Here is a 15583-nt window from a genome sequence, read left to right on the forward strand (position 1 = left end):
TTAGAATATGAATAAGTACATTGAAAAGGTCAAGTAGAGTGGTATTGGTGATTCAAGATTGAAGGATAATTTCTAGTTAGGCTGATGAAAGAAATCTTCATGGCAGATTTCTTCCTTGTAACACTGAGACTGACTGAAGGGAGGCAAGCATTTTAATAGTTGGAGAAGTGAGAGGGATTCATTCCAGGCACTGGGAATAATATATGTAAGTAACTGAATCAGGAGATGGCAGAATAAGAGATCAGATAATGTACAGTTCAATTTTTCTGAATCTTAGAATGAATGAAAAGGACTAGGACAAAATAAGGGTAAAAAGAGAGGTTGGAGCCAGATTGTGGAACATATTGAAAGTCAGACTATGACATCATTTTGGGAGGAAAGGGGCTTGTTTGGTTTTATTTTTATTTTAGCATGGAGTTTGTTTTGTTATGGTGATTTAGTCATGTCTGACTCTTCTTGGCCCTATTTGGGGTTTTCTTGGCAGAGATACTGGAGTGCTTTGCCACTTCCTTCCCCAGCTCCTTTTACAAATGAGAAAACTGAGGCAAAACAGGTTTGAGTGATTTGTCCAGGGTCACACAGCTAATAAATCTCTGATGTCAGGTTGGAACTCAGTTCCTCCTGACTCCAGGACCTATGCTCTATCTACTGCACCACCCAGCTGCACTGTAGAGAGGGAGCAGGGGAATGAATTCATCTCTCTGTCACATTAGTCAGATGACTTTGGTAACAGTTTGAAGGACTGATTTTCAAGGAAATAGATCAGTTCATAATTAGTAAGATGATAGTGGTTATCCATGCTAGAGGTGATGAGGGGCTGAACTAGGAGTTAGCAATGTTACTGGAAAGGAGGCCCCGATTTGAGATGTATTCAGGGAGCAGACTTAAAAGAACTTGGCAACTGATTGGTTAGGATTTGTGAAAATTCAGAGGACAAAAGAGGATTCCAAGCTTGAGAATCTGAAATGGTGGTATCGTTAACAGTCAGGTAGGCAACTAGCATTTTTTAAGTGCTATTATTTCCCAGGCACTGTGCTAAGTACTAGGGATACAAAAAATAGGAAAAAAATCCTTTCTCTCAAGGAGCTTACAATCTAATAGGGAGACAAAATGCAGATGATCCTATAAAAACAAAATGCATGTATATATGATTGCAATATAAATATATTTATTTTACATGTGTATCTATATGCTTGTACATATACACATATGTATTCACATGAATATATATGTGTGCCTATATGTATGTATGTATGTGTGTGTGTGTGTGTATAAAATTGGTAGTGGTCTCAGAAGGAAGGCACTAAAATTAAAGAGGATTGGAAAACACTTTCTGCAAAAGGTGGGAAAGTAGTTAAAGGAATATAGGAGGTAGAGATGAGGGTTGATAGAGTTCCAGGCAGTGAGGACAACCAGTGAAAATGCTTGGAACTGGGAGATGGAGTCTCCTTTGAAAGGAATAACAAGGAGGCCAGGGTCACTGGATTATAGAACATTTGGAGCAGTGTAATGTATAAGACTGGATAAATAGGAAGAGACCAGACTTATGGAGGATTGTAAAAGTCAAACTGAGGATTTTCTATCAACAGAAATAGCGAAATTGAGTGTTTCAGGGGAAAGTGATGAATATGCTAAGTTTGAGAAGTCATCAGGCAAAGAGGAAATTATATACTGCAGTACTGAAAAAAAAAACCAATTGGTAGATACGATTGCTGAGCGACTCACAAATAGTATTTGAAAGACTATACAGCTTGAGAGACACCACAGGGCAGAAGAAGGCCAAATGCCTCCTCTATCCTGTTTTTTTTGGAAGAAAGAAAATGGAATATTTAAACTATAAGACAGTTGAGTTTGACTTAGCTTTGTGACAAAATCAGGAGCTGAATTGGTTATGGAACTCAGTGGAAATGAAATTCAAAGGAAGGGAGGTTATTGAATTAAGGTTGTTGATTAAGGGACTAGAAGTGTATCTACGGGGCAACAAATATTCTAGTTTATCTTTTTATTCAAGGAGAATGAGAAGGATCTCCAGCAGCAGTAAGGGTGGTCAAGGTTGTATCTTACTCATGAAAAAGATATAACTCTAAGAATGGGAAGACATGTGAGAAAAGGAAATTAAGGATCACGAGGGAGCTGCTTTTTTTTTGTTTTACAATAGAATGAAGTTTCCATGCTTGATAGTGGAAGAAGGAATCCGTAAGGGAGAGGATGAACTATGATGGGGTAGGGCAGAGATGTTTTAGATTGATGGCATGGAAATGGGTTCTTGACTCATTCGTTGATAGTTTAAGGTGACATGAATGGGGTTTAGGTACTTCAGAGGCGAAATGGAGGGTTTTGCTAGCAACCAGACAGGAAAACTACTGAGCTGCAAGAAGCTGGTAGAACAAATCAGTTCTAAGGTTCCAACAATCATTTTGATGTGATGGATGCTTCAAGACTCAGTTCCCTTCATGACTTCCTGGGGCCTTATTGTTGGCAGGCAAGGCTGGTATCATTGGCGATGAAGTAGGAGGCTAAGCTTCAGCCATTGAAGAATATCAGTGTTGAGCAAAGCTTTGTTTGAGGGGAAAGAGCCACTGAAGGAATGATTAAAGCTATAAGACAGAAGAAGAGGAACTCCAATTCCTGGAAGAAAGTGAAGAAGCTAGGATTAGAGACAGAGAGTGTGATGAGGGGGCATCACGTATCCTCAGCAACACCGAAGGGGGAGAGGAGAGCTAGGGAAGAAAAGCGATATTTCAGTGAAATGCAAGAAATTCAAAAGAGAATAAATGGCTTTGATGTTCTCCATGAAGGACCTGAAGTCATCGACTCATATTGATGGGGATGGGGTAGCTTTGCCATCTTGGAAATGGAAAGGGTTTGGAACACCTGTGAGACATATAATAATAGTTAAATAGGGATGAATTAAAGGATTTCTGAGCAGCATTGAAGGTCCTGCTAAGGTTAGGTAGAGTCTGTAATGAAACTAAGTGGCAATTACATTCTTTGTCTAGAAATCTTTTCCATCACAGGAATGGGAGAGAGATACAGAAAGTGAAGGAGAGATTTACTCAATGCCGAAGATTGGAAGCCATGTCCAACAGGTCGAGGGGACTAGGAAATTTGGGGTTCAAGAAAGAGTATCCTTTAAATCACTGTCCTGAAATTGCAGATGTGTAGGAAGCAGGCCAGGGGAACCAAAAAGGGAACTGATAGACTAGAAGAATCAGGGGCAAACTCAGTCAAGTGGATAACAACAAAGAGAAGATTAATAGGAGTGGTGTTCTGCTTTGATTATCTATGTTTCATGCTGTAATTTAAGGTGTTAAATCAGAGAGAAAGTAACTATACACATCTATAGAAAGCAAAATAGATAGGGGAAGAACTTTTGGTCACATGAAAAGCTTCATTTTTTCATTCTCTGCATCCCTACATGCCCCTTTCCCTCTCCTTTACATTAAACTTGCTTTCTTTTTTGTTGGACAAACAGGGTCAAAGGCATATATGATATTTCTATACCCCACACCTCCACCGCCTTTCAGAAGGTAAAAAACCCACTCTTTCCCTACTTCCTCCATTTTTAGTGCTTAGTTCCCTAGACACATGGTTTGCTTTTAATTAAAGATGGTATTCACCACTATTTGTCTCAGAAGGAGTGCATTTTCCCTAGAGGTCCTAATAGTTTCTGAGATCTATAAAGTGGCTTCTCAGGTCTAGAGAGGAGCTTTGATCTATAGCCTTTGGGTTCAAATTCTATTCCCACCTCTGAAATTTATTTCCTTTCCCTCATTTACCTTCTGGGACCCCAGTAGAAGCCACACGTTCAGTCAGATTTTTGCCAACAGGTTAGATTGATTCCTTGTCTGATTTTCGGAGGAATGGAGGAAGAATTTTGCAGCACCTAATGCTTTAATGCTTTTCCTATTTGTAGGGAAGTGTGTCTCTGGCTGAAAGGCATTCTGTGAATACAAATGACTGCTATTTAGGATTGGCCTGTTTCACAGGGGGAGTTCCAAAATAGGTTTTATTGAGTGTCAATGTTATTGAGCAGATGAGCTGGGAAGAGAAACAACATAGGACAGCAGGTGGACAGGGTCACAGAAGCGTGACCACATGGGTGATTCAGCAGGTCAGGAAAGAAACCAAAAGCTGAAGGAGCTTGTCTTTAGCCACGCAGAAGCAGCATGGCTTCATTATCACCTGCTGTCCCAGCTCTTATTAACGTCTTCGGACAGAATTTGGTACCTTTATTTTGGACAGGAAACAATCCATATCTCTACATCACTGCCTTACATTATTCAGAGTGCTGTAAAATTTACATGAAGTAGAAAGGACACAAATCTTGTTCAGGAGTATCTGGTGTCATTTTATATCTGACTTGCCAAGCTATCCCTCGTGACATTTCACAAAGAAATTACACTGATGATTGTGAAACCAGAAAATCTAGCAGGATCCAAGGCAAAGAAATAAAGCTACTGAACCCCTTAAGGATTAATAATTTGTACTGAGGGCCCTGGTTTTCAGACACTCTCAGAGGCAGGCTGGTATAGCAGATAGGGAGTTGGCCTCAGAATCAGGAAGGTCAGGTTTCAAATTCTGCCTCTGACTCATGCTGGCTGTATGTAATGTTAATGGAATATGAAGATCTTCCCTGTCCATTAATAGGCCTATGTAACCACATGTGTTCCACCATGGATGTCTTGCTGCTTTCAGTTCTAGCTCAGCTCACATCTGTAATACATCCTGAGTCATGTAGAGTCCATTGGGGGGGGAACTTGTCTAAGAGGAACTTGTCTTTGGGTAAGCTTGCTTGCAGGAAAACTTTCACATCTTTTGATATTAAGCTAATTAGGCATAGAGTCAACCTGGCTTGTGATGCCTTCTGGCTCTGAGCCTATCAGCCTAAAGTGTGTGTGTGTGTGTGTGTGTGTGTGTGTGTGTGTGTGTATGTGTATATATATATATATACATATATATATGTATATATATATACACATATATATATGTATATATATGTATATATATATATATATATATATATATATATATATATATATATATATATATGTATATATATCTCCTGAGGTGAGATTTTGCTTTGGGGGTTCCCTCATGAGAAGGACCTTTTGATTCCCTGGACAGTTCTCTGAGTAGCCATTTTTAAGAGCTCCCCCTCCCCCCGCTACTCAGATGTTAGTGCTCTCTGGGTCTGCTGGTGTATGTATGTGGTTGTATTACTTTGTTCAGACAGTTGGAGCCCTGTCTGTTGATCTCTGTGCTATTTTCTCTGCTTGTATGTTCTACTTATCTGTAATTAAAGTAAGATTGTTGACCCCTTTAAAAGTTGCCTTTCTTTTGAAAAGTAGATTAAAGGACCTGTCCTAGCAGGCCATCCTTGGTGTGCCAGGGTGCTTGCTAATACACTATGTGACCTGGAAAAAGTAATTTGACCTCTCGGTGCCTCAGGCAATACTTGAGGAATAAAAGAGCTGGTAGCAGTCAGCACTGGAAGATGCTTTTGTATACCAATGAAATAATGTGTTCAATTAAAAAAATAAAGGGAAAATTACCTATGATATTCTTAGATAAAAGGGGAACCAACTTTGCTTGATAAAGAAGCGCATTTGTCAGAAATCTGTGATATTGAGACATCCTATCTTAGTAAAATAGAAAAAAAATCTTGCAGCAACTTCAATTTTAATAATCAAGTAATGTTCCTGGCATTGTACTGAGGCATTCATGACACTATTATTCTCTGTATCCTCAGATAAGCAACAATAGTTAAGATATCATTTGTTTTCAAGTACCTTTTCCCCGAATATGGTAAAAATAAAATGAAATACTCAAGATCAATGTGACATGGATGTTTATGTTGAATTAATTTAACCATTATTAAACATCATTCCAATCAATGCTTCAAAATAGCCTTGTTATTGATGAATGAGGGCCTTACCAGTCAAGTTAAAAATGCCTTCTCCTTAATATTGTGATACTTAGATAGCTCTGTAGTTGTGTCTCTGGGTGTGCTTGCTCCCTTTAACTCTGTAGAAAACAATCCCTCCATGAGTTCTTAACCTTTATGAGTATTGTCCTTCTCTTTCCAAGTCATTCAAGGTCTCCATCAGGATATTTTATTGTCTAGGTAGCATTATTTTAGTAATTAGGCTGTTCACTTATTGTCTTTCAGTCTTGCTGGATGACTGAGTGACCCTCTTTTCCAGCCATGTATGATGATGGTGATTAATCAAAGTGTTGCAAAGAGCTTTCCAAATATTATCTCTGTTCCTCACAACAGTCCTGTTTGGTATATGCTAACATTATTCCCATTTTACAGATGAGGAAATGGAGGCAGATAAATGTTAATGACTTCTCAAGGTCGCAAAGCTAATGTTCAGGGTAGGATTTAGACTCAAGCATTTCTGAGTCCAGTTCCAGGTCTTTATCAAATAGACCACCTAGAATACCCTCAGTGACTTGGCATGTGCAAGTCACCACTGGGAATGTGATGCAGCATAACTATGCATAGCTTGTATCATTCCATTGTAGTTACTTTTAATGTTTATCTTTGTATTATTATTATCTCCCATGATTGGAAGACATATAGTATCAACACTAGTTGGTTCCAACAGGCAGCTAGGTGGCACAATGGATTATGTATTCGTTTTGGAATTAGGAAAACTTGAATTTGAATCTGGCCTCAGTCACTTATTAGCACATCTCTCCCAGGGTTGTTGGGAGGATAAAAGTATTTGTGAAATGCTTTACTTATAGTAGTATGTGAATGCTACCTATTATTATTGCCTTTATTAAGTACTTATTATGAGCCATGCACTGTAGTAATCACTGGACATATAATAACGAGGCAGGGGAAAGAGTTCTTCCCTTCAAGGAGCTCACATTCTAATGGGGGAAGAGACAATATAACATATTGGAAAACAGTTTATTGATTTCCTTTCATTTTAAGCAGTCCATGCATTAGGTATCATTTTTTTTTGGAATGTTCACACTATTACCTGGGCTTCCTTGTGACTGGTATGTACTCAAAGATGGCTGGCTAAGAATCAGGGTACATTATGTAGTCGGGGAACATAATTTTTCATGTGATGCTAACTTCCTCATTAACATCATAATCCAACCAATTGAGTCAATCAACCCTAATGCCATTTGGATAGAGTATCTATCTAAAAGCAAAATAAAAATCCTAGAAAAAAATTCTCTAGTACTGACCTAGATGTATTGTTGATAATGGTATAACCTTCTTAGAACACTATTAATCATCTCTAAAAATGAACCCTGACAACCTGGCAAACAAGCTTGTAAAAGCCCTTTTGTACTTTCGTATTTTTCTGTTTGCTTTACAAAAAAAAACCTTTATGGGAAGAACAATTTACCGGTGACCATTTTAACAATCATCTCTGAAAAGTTTTTGAGCCTCTATAATGTGTCGGCAAAAGCAACATTCAAAGGCATGACCTCTACCCTACCAAAATAACATTAGACCACCACGATTTCATTAAAAAAATTCAATTGGAAGTGACAAAAGTCTCCTGGGTTCACAAACCTCTTAACAAAGATAATTGGTATTATCATCATAATTTTTTTTAAAAGCATGTGGCACTGTGTACTTTCCATTCTCCTCAGAAGCAAAGTCACAGTTTGTGCCTTTGAGTGGAGCTCTAAAGTTGTCAGATTTCTTTAGCTCATTAACCAGGCTTGTTCCTCAGGGGCTTCTATAACACTGCTTTATCACACCACCCCCTTGAGTACATCCCCCTATTTACCTCTAGGTCTGAAGTACCAGTTATGTTTTAGAAAATGTAAATGCATACCGTTTTAGGTTACAATTTGTCCTACCCAAGAACAAAATGGTTTAGTGGGAGTATAGCAGTCTCACATTAGTGCTCTTAAATCCTTAATACACTGTAAGGTTTAATGTAGGGACATTCACTAAACAATGAAATTTCTACATTTTTTTCTGCCCTGCAACCTCATTTATATGGTTCCTGCCTATCTTGAGTAACCAGGCCATTTTGCAAAAGCAGTTATTTTGCACAAAGGAATTTTCTCTGTCAGAGAAGAAGGTTTCCCACCTTTTAGCCATATACCTTCAGCAGAAGTTGCAATGTCAGCTTGCACAACTGAAAATCATTACATTTTTAAGACATTGACAGCCTAGATCTCATATAAGAGGCAGGTCCCAAAATATTCCTTTGGAATGTCACATATCTGGAGAGTGTTTGGTCCTTTTCAATTTGTATATAGGAGGTTCCATGATACATAGAAACAGTATAATGGCTTTATTCTAGAGTTATTGAAGGTGTTTTCATAGCAACCCTTATGTTAATTCAGAATCTAGCTCATGTGGTACATTCTTATTTCTATTCACAAATGAAGTATAAAGAGCCCTAAACTTGAAGTCAGAAGGCTTGGATTAAAATCTTAACTCTGCTGCATACAATCTATATGACCATGGGCTGCTATTCTTTAGGCCTCAGTTTCTTCATCTGTAAAAAGGATCAAGGATTAGATCAGATGATCACTAAAGTCACTTTCAAATCTAACATTGTCTGATTTCATGATTCTGCGAATAACAAGGAAGCCAAATGATTACCCAAAAGTGACACAAAGAACCTGAAATTAGAATGGAAGATGCCAACCTCTAAAGTATTTTTATAAGTCAACCTAATTGTACTGATATATGCCTATATTATGTATATATAATATGTGTATATATATATAGATATAGATAGATAGATATAGATGGATGGATGGATGGATAGATGGATGGATGGATGGATAGATGGATGGATAAATAAATGAATAAACACCATGATAATATCTTTATAAGGTCATCATAAAGCACTGGTTTCTGAGTACTCTAATCTTTCTAAACTATAAGGATACTGAAGGATTATAGATCGGCATCTGGTCCATTCTGACTACTCTACACATTTATTAAATCACAGGGCTTTGACCTAATAACTTCAGAACTAGACCTGATGACTCATATCGTTATTCTTATTTGTTGCTAAAATACCCTAGGCTCTGCCCAACAGGAAATTAAATTATCTTTTAAACTGTCACTTTTGACTATTATTTCCAGATGCATACCCTAATTCTGAAGTGATTTACATCTGGACCAATGGCACTGCTAAATCTGTGGTGGTAGCAGAAGATGGATCCCGCCTAAACCAGTATCATCTGATGGGGCAAACTGTGGGAACAGAAAACATCAGTACCAGCACAGGTATGAGAAAAGTACTATTTGCATTTAAATTAGTTCCAAGGTAAAATATCACAACACTTTTCAGTCCTTCTTATAGGATCTGCCCTTCTCATAAGATCTACATTCCTTTATAATAGAAATAGAGTGCAAACATATGGAATCATTGCAAGAGAATATGGCTCATAGACTCACAATTATTCTTAAAACATACAGACTGACACATGTACTCAGTAGTCTGCTTAGTCCTAGGAAATATTCCTGACTTATTAGTTTTCAGAGTTCATTTTTGTTTTTAATGGAGGATGTCAGGAGAAAGTCTTCAAAACTTATGGTTGAATTGCATGGCATTGATTTGTTGGACAAAACCAAGCTACTGAAAATAGAGAAGCTAGATATAGGAGCATTCTTAGCCATGGATTATTGTCCAGCAAGAATGCACTGGCCTTCAGAAGGAAACCAAGGTACCACGTATAGCAGGATCACAAGAAACAATGAAACATCAGTCGGGAATGTGAATAGTTGCATACCAACTGGTATTTAATGGTGAGGAGAGGGATAGCCCTGCTTTGTCAGGAAGAATGTGGGGTTAGTCATATATGGCCCAGTGAGCTGTTTGTTTGTTAAGAGTTGAGGAAGAGTCAGTGTGCTACAAGGGTTTTAGAAAGGGAAAGATTTATTTCATCTAGAAGATCAAGGAATACTTTATAAAGGAGAGGGTACCCTAGAAGGCTTGTTAAGGGGTGATATGGCATGAGGATGGTATTCACAGAGGTACCTGAGGCTGAGTGCATAGGACAAGACCGAATTATAAGTGGATCCATTTGGATGTTTTATTTAAAAAAAGAAAGTGATTGCTATGGAAAAAGTTTGGAAAGGTAACCTGGAAACATGTTATGGGACACGTTGAATGCCTAGCTAATGAGCTACTATTTTATCCTGATGAAAATGGGGAGCCCATGAAGATTTTTAATAGGGAACTGCTTTGATCTTACTTGTGGTTTAGAAAAAAAAATTATTTATTTATTTTTGTAGTTGTGTGAAATTTGATTTGTAGAAGGAAGATACTAGAGACATAGGATTAGTTAAGAGAATATTAGAGAAAGTGAGTAAGAATGAATGAACCAAGAATCAGCATGTTGACATAAGGGGAGGAACTGGAAAAAATGAATATATTTGTATTGAAATCAATTCAGATGGAAATGATTTTGAGCAATGATTATTCTTTATATTTCTGTTTATAGTTATTTCTAATAAAACTTTTGCTTTTTTAAAAAGATGGTATTATAATAGTCCAAGGAGAAGGTTATGTGGACCTGACATAGCACTGTGGCTATGAAAGTGGGCAGAAAGGGACCAATATAAGACATGTCTGCAGAGGTGAAATTGACAGAATTTGGCAATGGTTGAATAATCAGGGAAAGTGGTAAGAGGCAAAAATTCAAGAGTGATTCTGAGCCTTCCATCCTGGGTATCTGGTGATGGTGCCATCAATAGGAATGGGAACATTATTAGGAGGATGGGGCAAGATTTATGGAAGGAAAGTTGTTACCTGCTCCATTTGGAAAACAACAACAAGGTGTAAGTGGCTGACAGAGTTGTTAATCATAGTAGGCATGAGCTTATAACAAAAGAGAATGGGGTTCAACACAAGGTAAAAGGTCATGAATTCTCTAAAATTTCCAATCATTTGTGACCAAACACAGCCTTCCTGGTCACTGAACAGTAGTGTCTTTGAGACTGCCTTTAAAATTAAATCCAAGTACCTAAGCAATTTCCATTAGAAACCACCCGAGGGGACTTTCAGGTGAAGGAACAGAGATTTTAAAATGGAAAGGACTTTAGAGATCATTTGGTCCAAGCCCCTCATTTTTAAGATGAAGAAACTGAAGTCCAAGAGGTTTAAGTGATTTACCCATAGTCACACAGTTAATTAGTGACAAAGCAAGGATTTGAGTTGTGTACTCTTAGGCAGCACGACATAGGAGATCGGAGATTCCTAGAATAAGGAAGAGTCATATTCAGATCCTACCTCCAGCACTTATTAGATGTGTGACTTAGCAACAAGGCACTTAACTTCTTATTTTCCTCATCTGGAAAATAAGGCCTACTTGACAGAATAGTTCTAAGATTCAAATGAAATAATGTACACGAAGTGCTTGACAAATCTTAATCGGACCACAGAATGGCAGTTCGTATTGGTGACAGAGCCCACACTGGATAGAGAGCTAGCCTAGAAGACATGGGTTCAAGTCTTTCCTCTGAACATACTACCTGTATGACCCTGGAAAAGTCATCTGAGACTATAACTCTTACTATTATTTTTAGTTCAAGGGAAGCTGCCAATCTGCTCTGGTAGAGAGATTTTCCTCACCTGGGAATTCCCTATATCAGTGAAGTCACAGGTTCAGGCCATATCCCCCATTTTTTTTATACTTCCACTCCTCTACTTTGAAAGGAGAAGGGGAGGAAAAAAGGAACTGAATGATGGGTACAGTCTTATATTTAGAACAGAGGCTTGATTTTTAAAGATGAATGACCAAAATGTGTACACTCCTTTTGTGTCCATGGATGAAATAACACTTTTGTTTCCAGTCTGTAGGTCACCTACCAACAAGAACCTGTTTGTTAGGCAGTCTAGGGAAGTATGAGTAAACCTGTAGTAGCAGTTTCATTATTTGATGAATATATTAGCTTGAAGGTGAGAAAAAAAAACAAAGAAATATATTTTCATCAGACATGAGGAAATGACATAATGTAAGCAACTATTTTTTTTAAATGGCAAGGTGATTTTAGCCCTTCTACATCACTTCTCAATATTAGTGATACTATATCAAGTGCATTACCCCATCCATCTTCCAAACACACACTTTTAATTATCTTTTACTCTTTCTACTCCCAACCCTATGACCCTCTATCTCTCCTGTACAATCACATAACTTCACAACCTGTACCTACACGACCTCTTTTTAACAAGCTTAACCAGATTAATCTTTTATTATTTTTTTCTCTCGAATGTATCAGAAAGGTGGAAGCAGAGTATCCTGGGACAGGGACTGAGTTTTGAAATAGGGGATAAGGGTGTTAGTTATGGTTCCGCCAGCTGTGGGATTTGAAGCTTTAAGACTGCCTTCAAAATTAAATTTAAGTAACTAAGCAATTTCTATTAGAAAACATCAGAGAGGGATTTCAGTGAAAGAACAGAGATTTTAAAATGGAAGAGACTTTAAGAATTTAAATAATTTACCCAAGGTTACACAGTCAATAAGTGGCAAAGTAGGGATTTGAATTGGATACTCTTGGCAAAATGACGTAGGAGATAGAGTGCTGACCCTAGAATCAGGAAGATGCCTCACCTATCTTGTCATTAAGCTGAGGAATTTGAACTACAGTATTCAAAGATTCTATGATAATATAAGCACACGTATACAACCCAGATCTCATTGGCTACACTATTGTAGATCAACATGCCCAGCAGATAGGGTATATTCTATTTGCTAACTGAAAATATTGCATCTGTGACAATGATACCAAAGCAATCAAGAAAAAAAAGATGAGAAAAAAATTTCTTTACCTGACCACCCCCCCAAAAAAAATACCTTTGGGAATCTAAAGTTGAAAGAGACATTAGATAACATCTAATCAAAATGCTTTATTTCCCAAATCAGTGACTGAAGTTCAGATGAGTTAAATGATTAACTTGAAGATATAATTATAATAAGTTGCATGGTTAGTATTAAACCCAAGTCCTCAGGCTCTGAACCTTTGGTTCTTTCCATTAAGCCTCACTGTCTCACTTGAGCAAACATTTTCATCACTTCCTTTTATTAAGAATCCACTTGTGAATGGTGCCAGAGCACATACCTCTTCTAGGCATGAATATAATCAGTCTTCACTCACATCAGTTCCTAACTGAAAATATCTCCTGAAAAAGACATACTGACTTCCGTACCTTTCTATTATGTGTTCTATTCTTTCTTTAGCCATTACCCCTCCACAATTCCAGCACTAAAATACACACCTCCTGATACTCTGGTAAAGTTGCGATACAATATGGAAATTGAACCCCTCTTATAGCTAAGTATCAATGACTGCATCCACCATCCCTTAAGTATCCACAAATCCCATTCCTTACCAGTTCACCATGAGGACAGCATTATTGTCAGCAATGAATGGCAGTTCACCTCTTGCGTCCCACAAAACAAAGAAGATCCAGAGAAGATATTGGTGCATCATCAAGGAAACTTTACTAGAAGCAGAAGGGGGAGGAAACAGATCCCCACTCCCACTGACAGCAAGGAATCTCTCCTATTGAAGACTGTTTCTGCTTTGGTTTTCTTCCTCTTCCTCTTCTTCCACCCTAGGGAAGAATACTGGAATTTTAGGTAGGATCCTTGGAAATTTACACTCACAGTCTTCGTGTTTACCACCCTTAGACCCAAATCCAGTTTCTTGTCTTTGGATTTGGGCTAATAAAAGAAGAAACATTCACATACATCAGTTTTGTGTGATGCACTGAGTTACATCAGGGCAGTCTATATTCTGATTGCAGGGTGGATGGCTCAGAGAGCAAGACACAGATTGTAACCAGGGATTAGTAAAAAGCAGAAATCCGATTTTACTCAGAGAAAGCCTCATTCAGCAATGGATTTGGTGGTCTTCATCAAGCTCTCCAGAAGCTGGTAATCAGGGTCACTTGGGAAATATGGTCTAAGATATTCCATTTATTCTCCTCTCTCCTCTGACTCTTCTCTGTTTTTTAAAATGAATGAATTTTGTTTGGATAAAACCAATATTTTCCAATAAATACTCAGTGAATAACACCTAAAGAAAAATTCCCTCCATTATATTCCCACAAGTAAGCAAACCTACCTAGTTGAGTGATTTTGATTAAAAGTACATGGCATTTCCTACTTTTGTAATTTAGCAATACTAAGAGACAGTGAGCCAATCAAGAAGCATTTATTTTTAATGCATTTTATTTACCTTGTTAAATATTTTCCAAGTACATGTAAATTTTTTAACATTGTTTTAAAAATTCAATTCCAAATTCTGTCCTTCCCTTTTGCCTTTCACCCCGTTCTTGAGAAGGCAAGCAATTTGATATTGATTATACATGTGAGATCATAAAGAACATATTTGTATACTAGCCACTTTGCAAAAGAAAACAGACACAAAATAAAACAAGAAAAATAAAGTGAGCAAGTGTGCTTCAATCTGCATTCAGATTTCATCATCTGGAGGCGGATGGCATTTTTCATCACAGGTCCTTTGACATTCAACAAGTATTTATTAAGCACTTACTATATGCCAAAAAACAGAAAGGATGAATGTTTTAACTTAAATATCTTAGTATCAACATTGTTCAATGTATATGAAATGAATTTTATTGCCCTGTAGTGCTGTCTTTATGTGTGTTGTTGGAGCCTTTGTGTTTATTGCCCTTATGGCTGTACTTTCTACAGTCTGTATCACTTCATTCAAGTCTTCTCCTATTTCTGTCTCCTATTTTCTTCATTTTCCTCATTGCCTATGTCTCAATAATATGCTATATGATATACCATTACTTTTATACATAATTTTATTTAGCCATTATCCAAATATCAAACCATTATTTCCTGCTTATTGTTATTATAAATAATTGTGACATAAATAATTTGTATAAACAATTTAGGTCTTTTCTTGCTGTCATTAAATTCCACAGAGCTGGAGTTCTTAAAGTTTTGTCAATTTAATAAAGTTTTTTTGATAAGTTTTTTCAATATAACTGATTTCCTTTGCAATACTATATATTTTATTTTATGAATTTAAAAGATTATCCTGATAAGGCTTCACCAGTCTTCCAAAAGGGTCCATCACACACACACACACACACACACACACACACACACACACACAAATATAAACACATCCATACACCACACGTGCATTATTCTCAGCAATGAATGGCATATTCATTGGTGTATGTGTATACACATATTTGTGTATATATGTGTGTATACATACATACATACATGTATGTATGTATGTATAGAATCTCTGACCTAGAGTATAAGTCCAGTGTAAGGATCTCTGGTCAAAAGATACAAATAATTTGGTAACTTTTCTTACGTAATACCAAATTGTTTATGAGACTAATCTGATTATTTAACAGTTTATGCTTATTTTCTGAAAGGCCTCAAAACATCAAACAAATTTTCCCATCTTTATCAATTTGGATTTCTTTGATGATCAATCATGTTGACCACTTTACTAGTTTATTGTTTCTATTTCTTCTTTTGAAAGCCGTTTATTTATATCCTTAACCACTTGGATGTCAGACTTTTATCAACTATGCAAGATTTTCACCATTTTTTTATAATTATGCATTTACAG

At 37.1% G+C, this 15583-nt stretch overlaps 1 protein-coding gene across 1 annotated transcript in view; it reads left to right on the forward strand.

Annotated features, from left to right (window-relative positions):
- GABRA5 (gamma-aminobutyric acid type A receptor subunit alpha5) overlaps positions 1-15583 on the forward strand; it is a 113820-nt gene that overhangs the window by 84906 nt on the left and 13331 nt on the right. Inside the window, exon 7 of the mRNA XM_036747731.1 lies at positions 9089-9232. Within this exon, the coding sequence (XP_036603626.1) occupies positions 9089-9232 (144 nt within the window). The remainder of the gene's footprint in view (positions 1-9088; positions 9233-15583) is intronic.

The sequence above is a fragment of the Trichosurus vulpecula genome, chromosome 2 (assembly GCF_011100635.1).
Source record: "Trichosurus vulpecula isolate mTriVul1 chromosome 2, mTriVul1.pri, whole genome shotgun sequence".
Lineage (NCBI taxonomy): Eukaryota > Metazoa > Chordata > Mammalia > Diprotodontia > Phalangeridae > Trichosurus > Trichosurus vulpecula.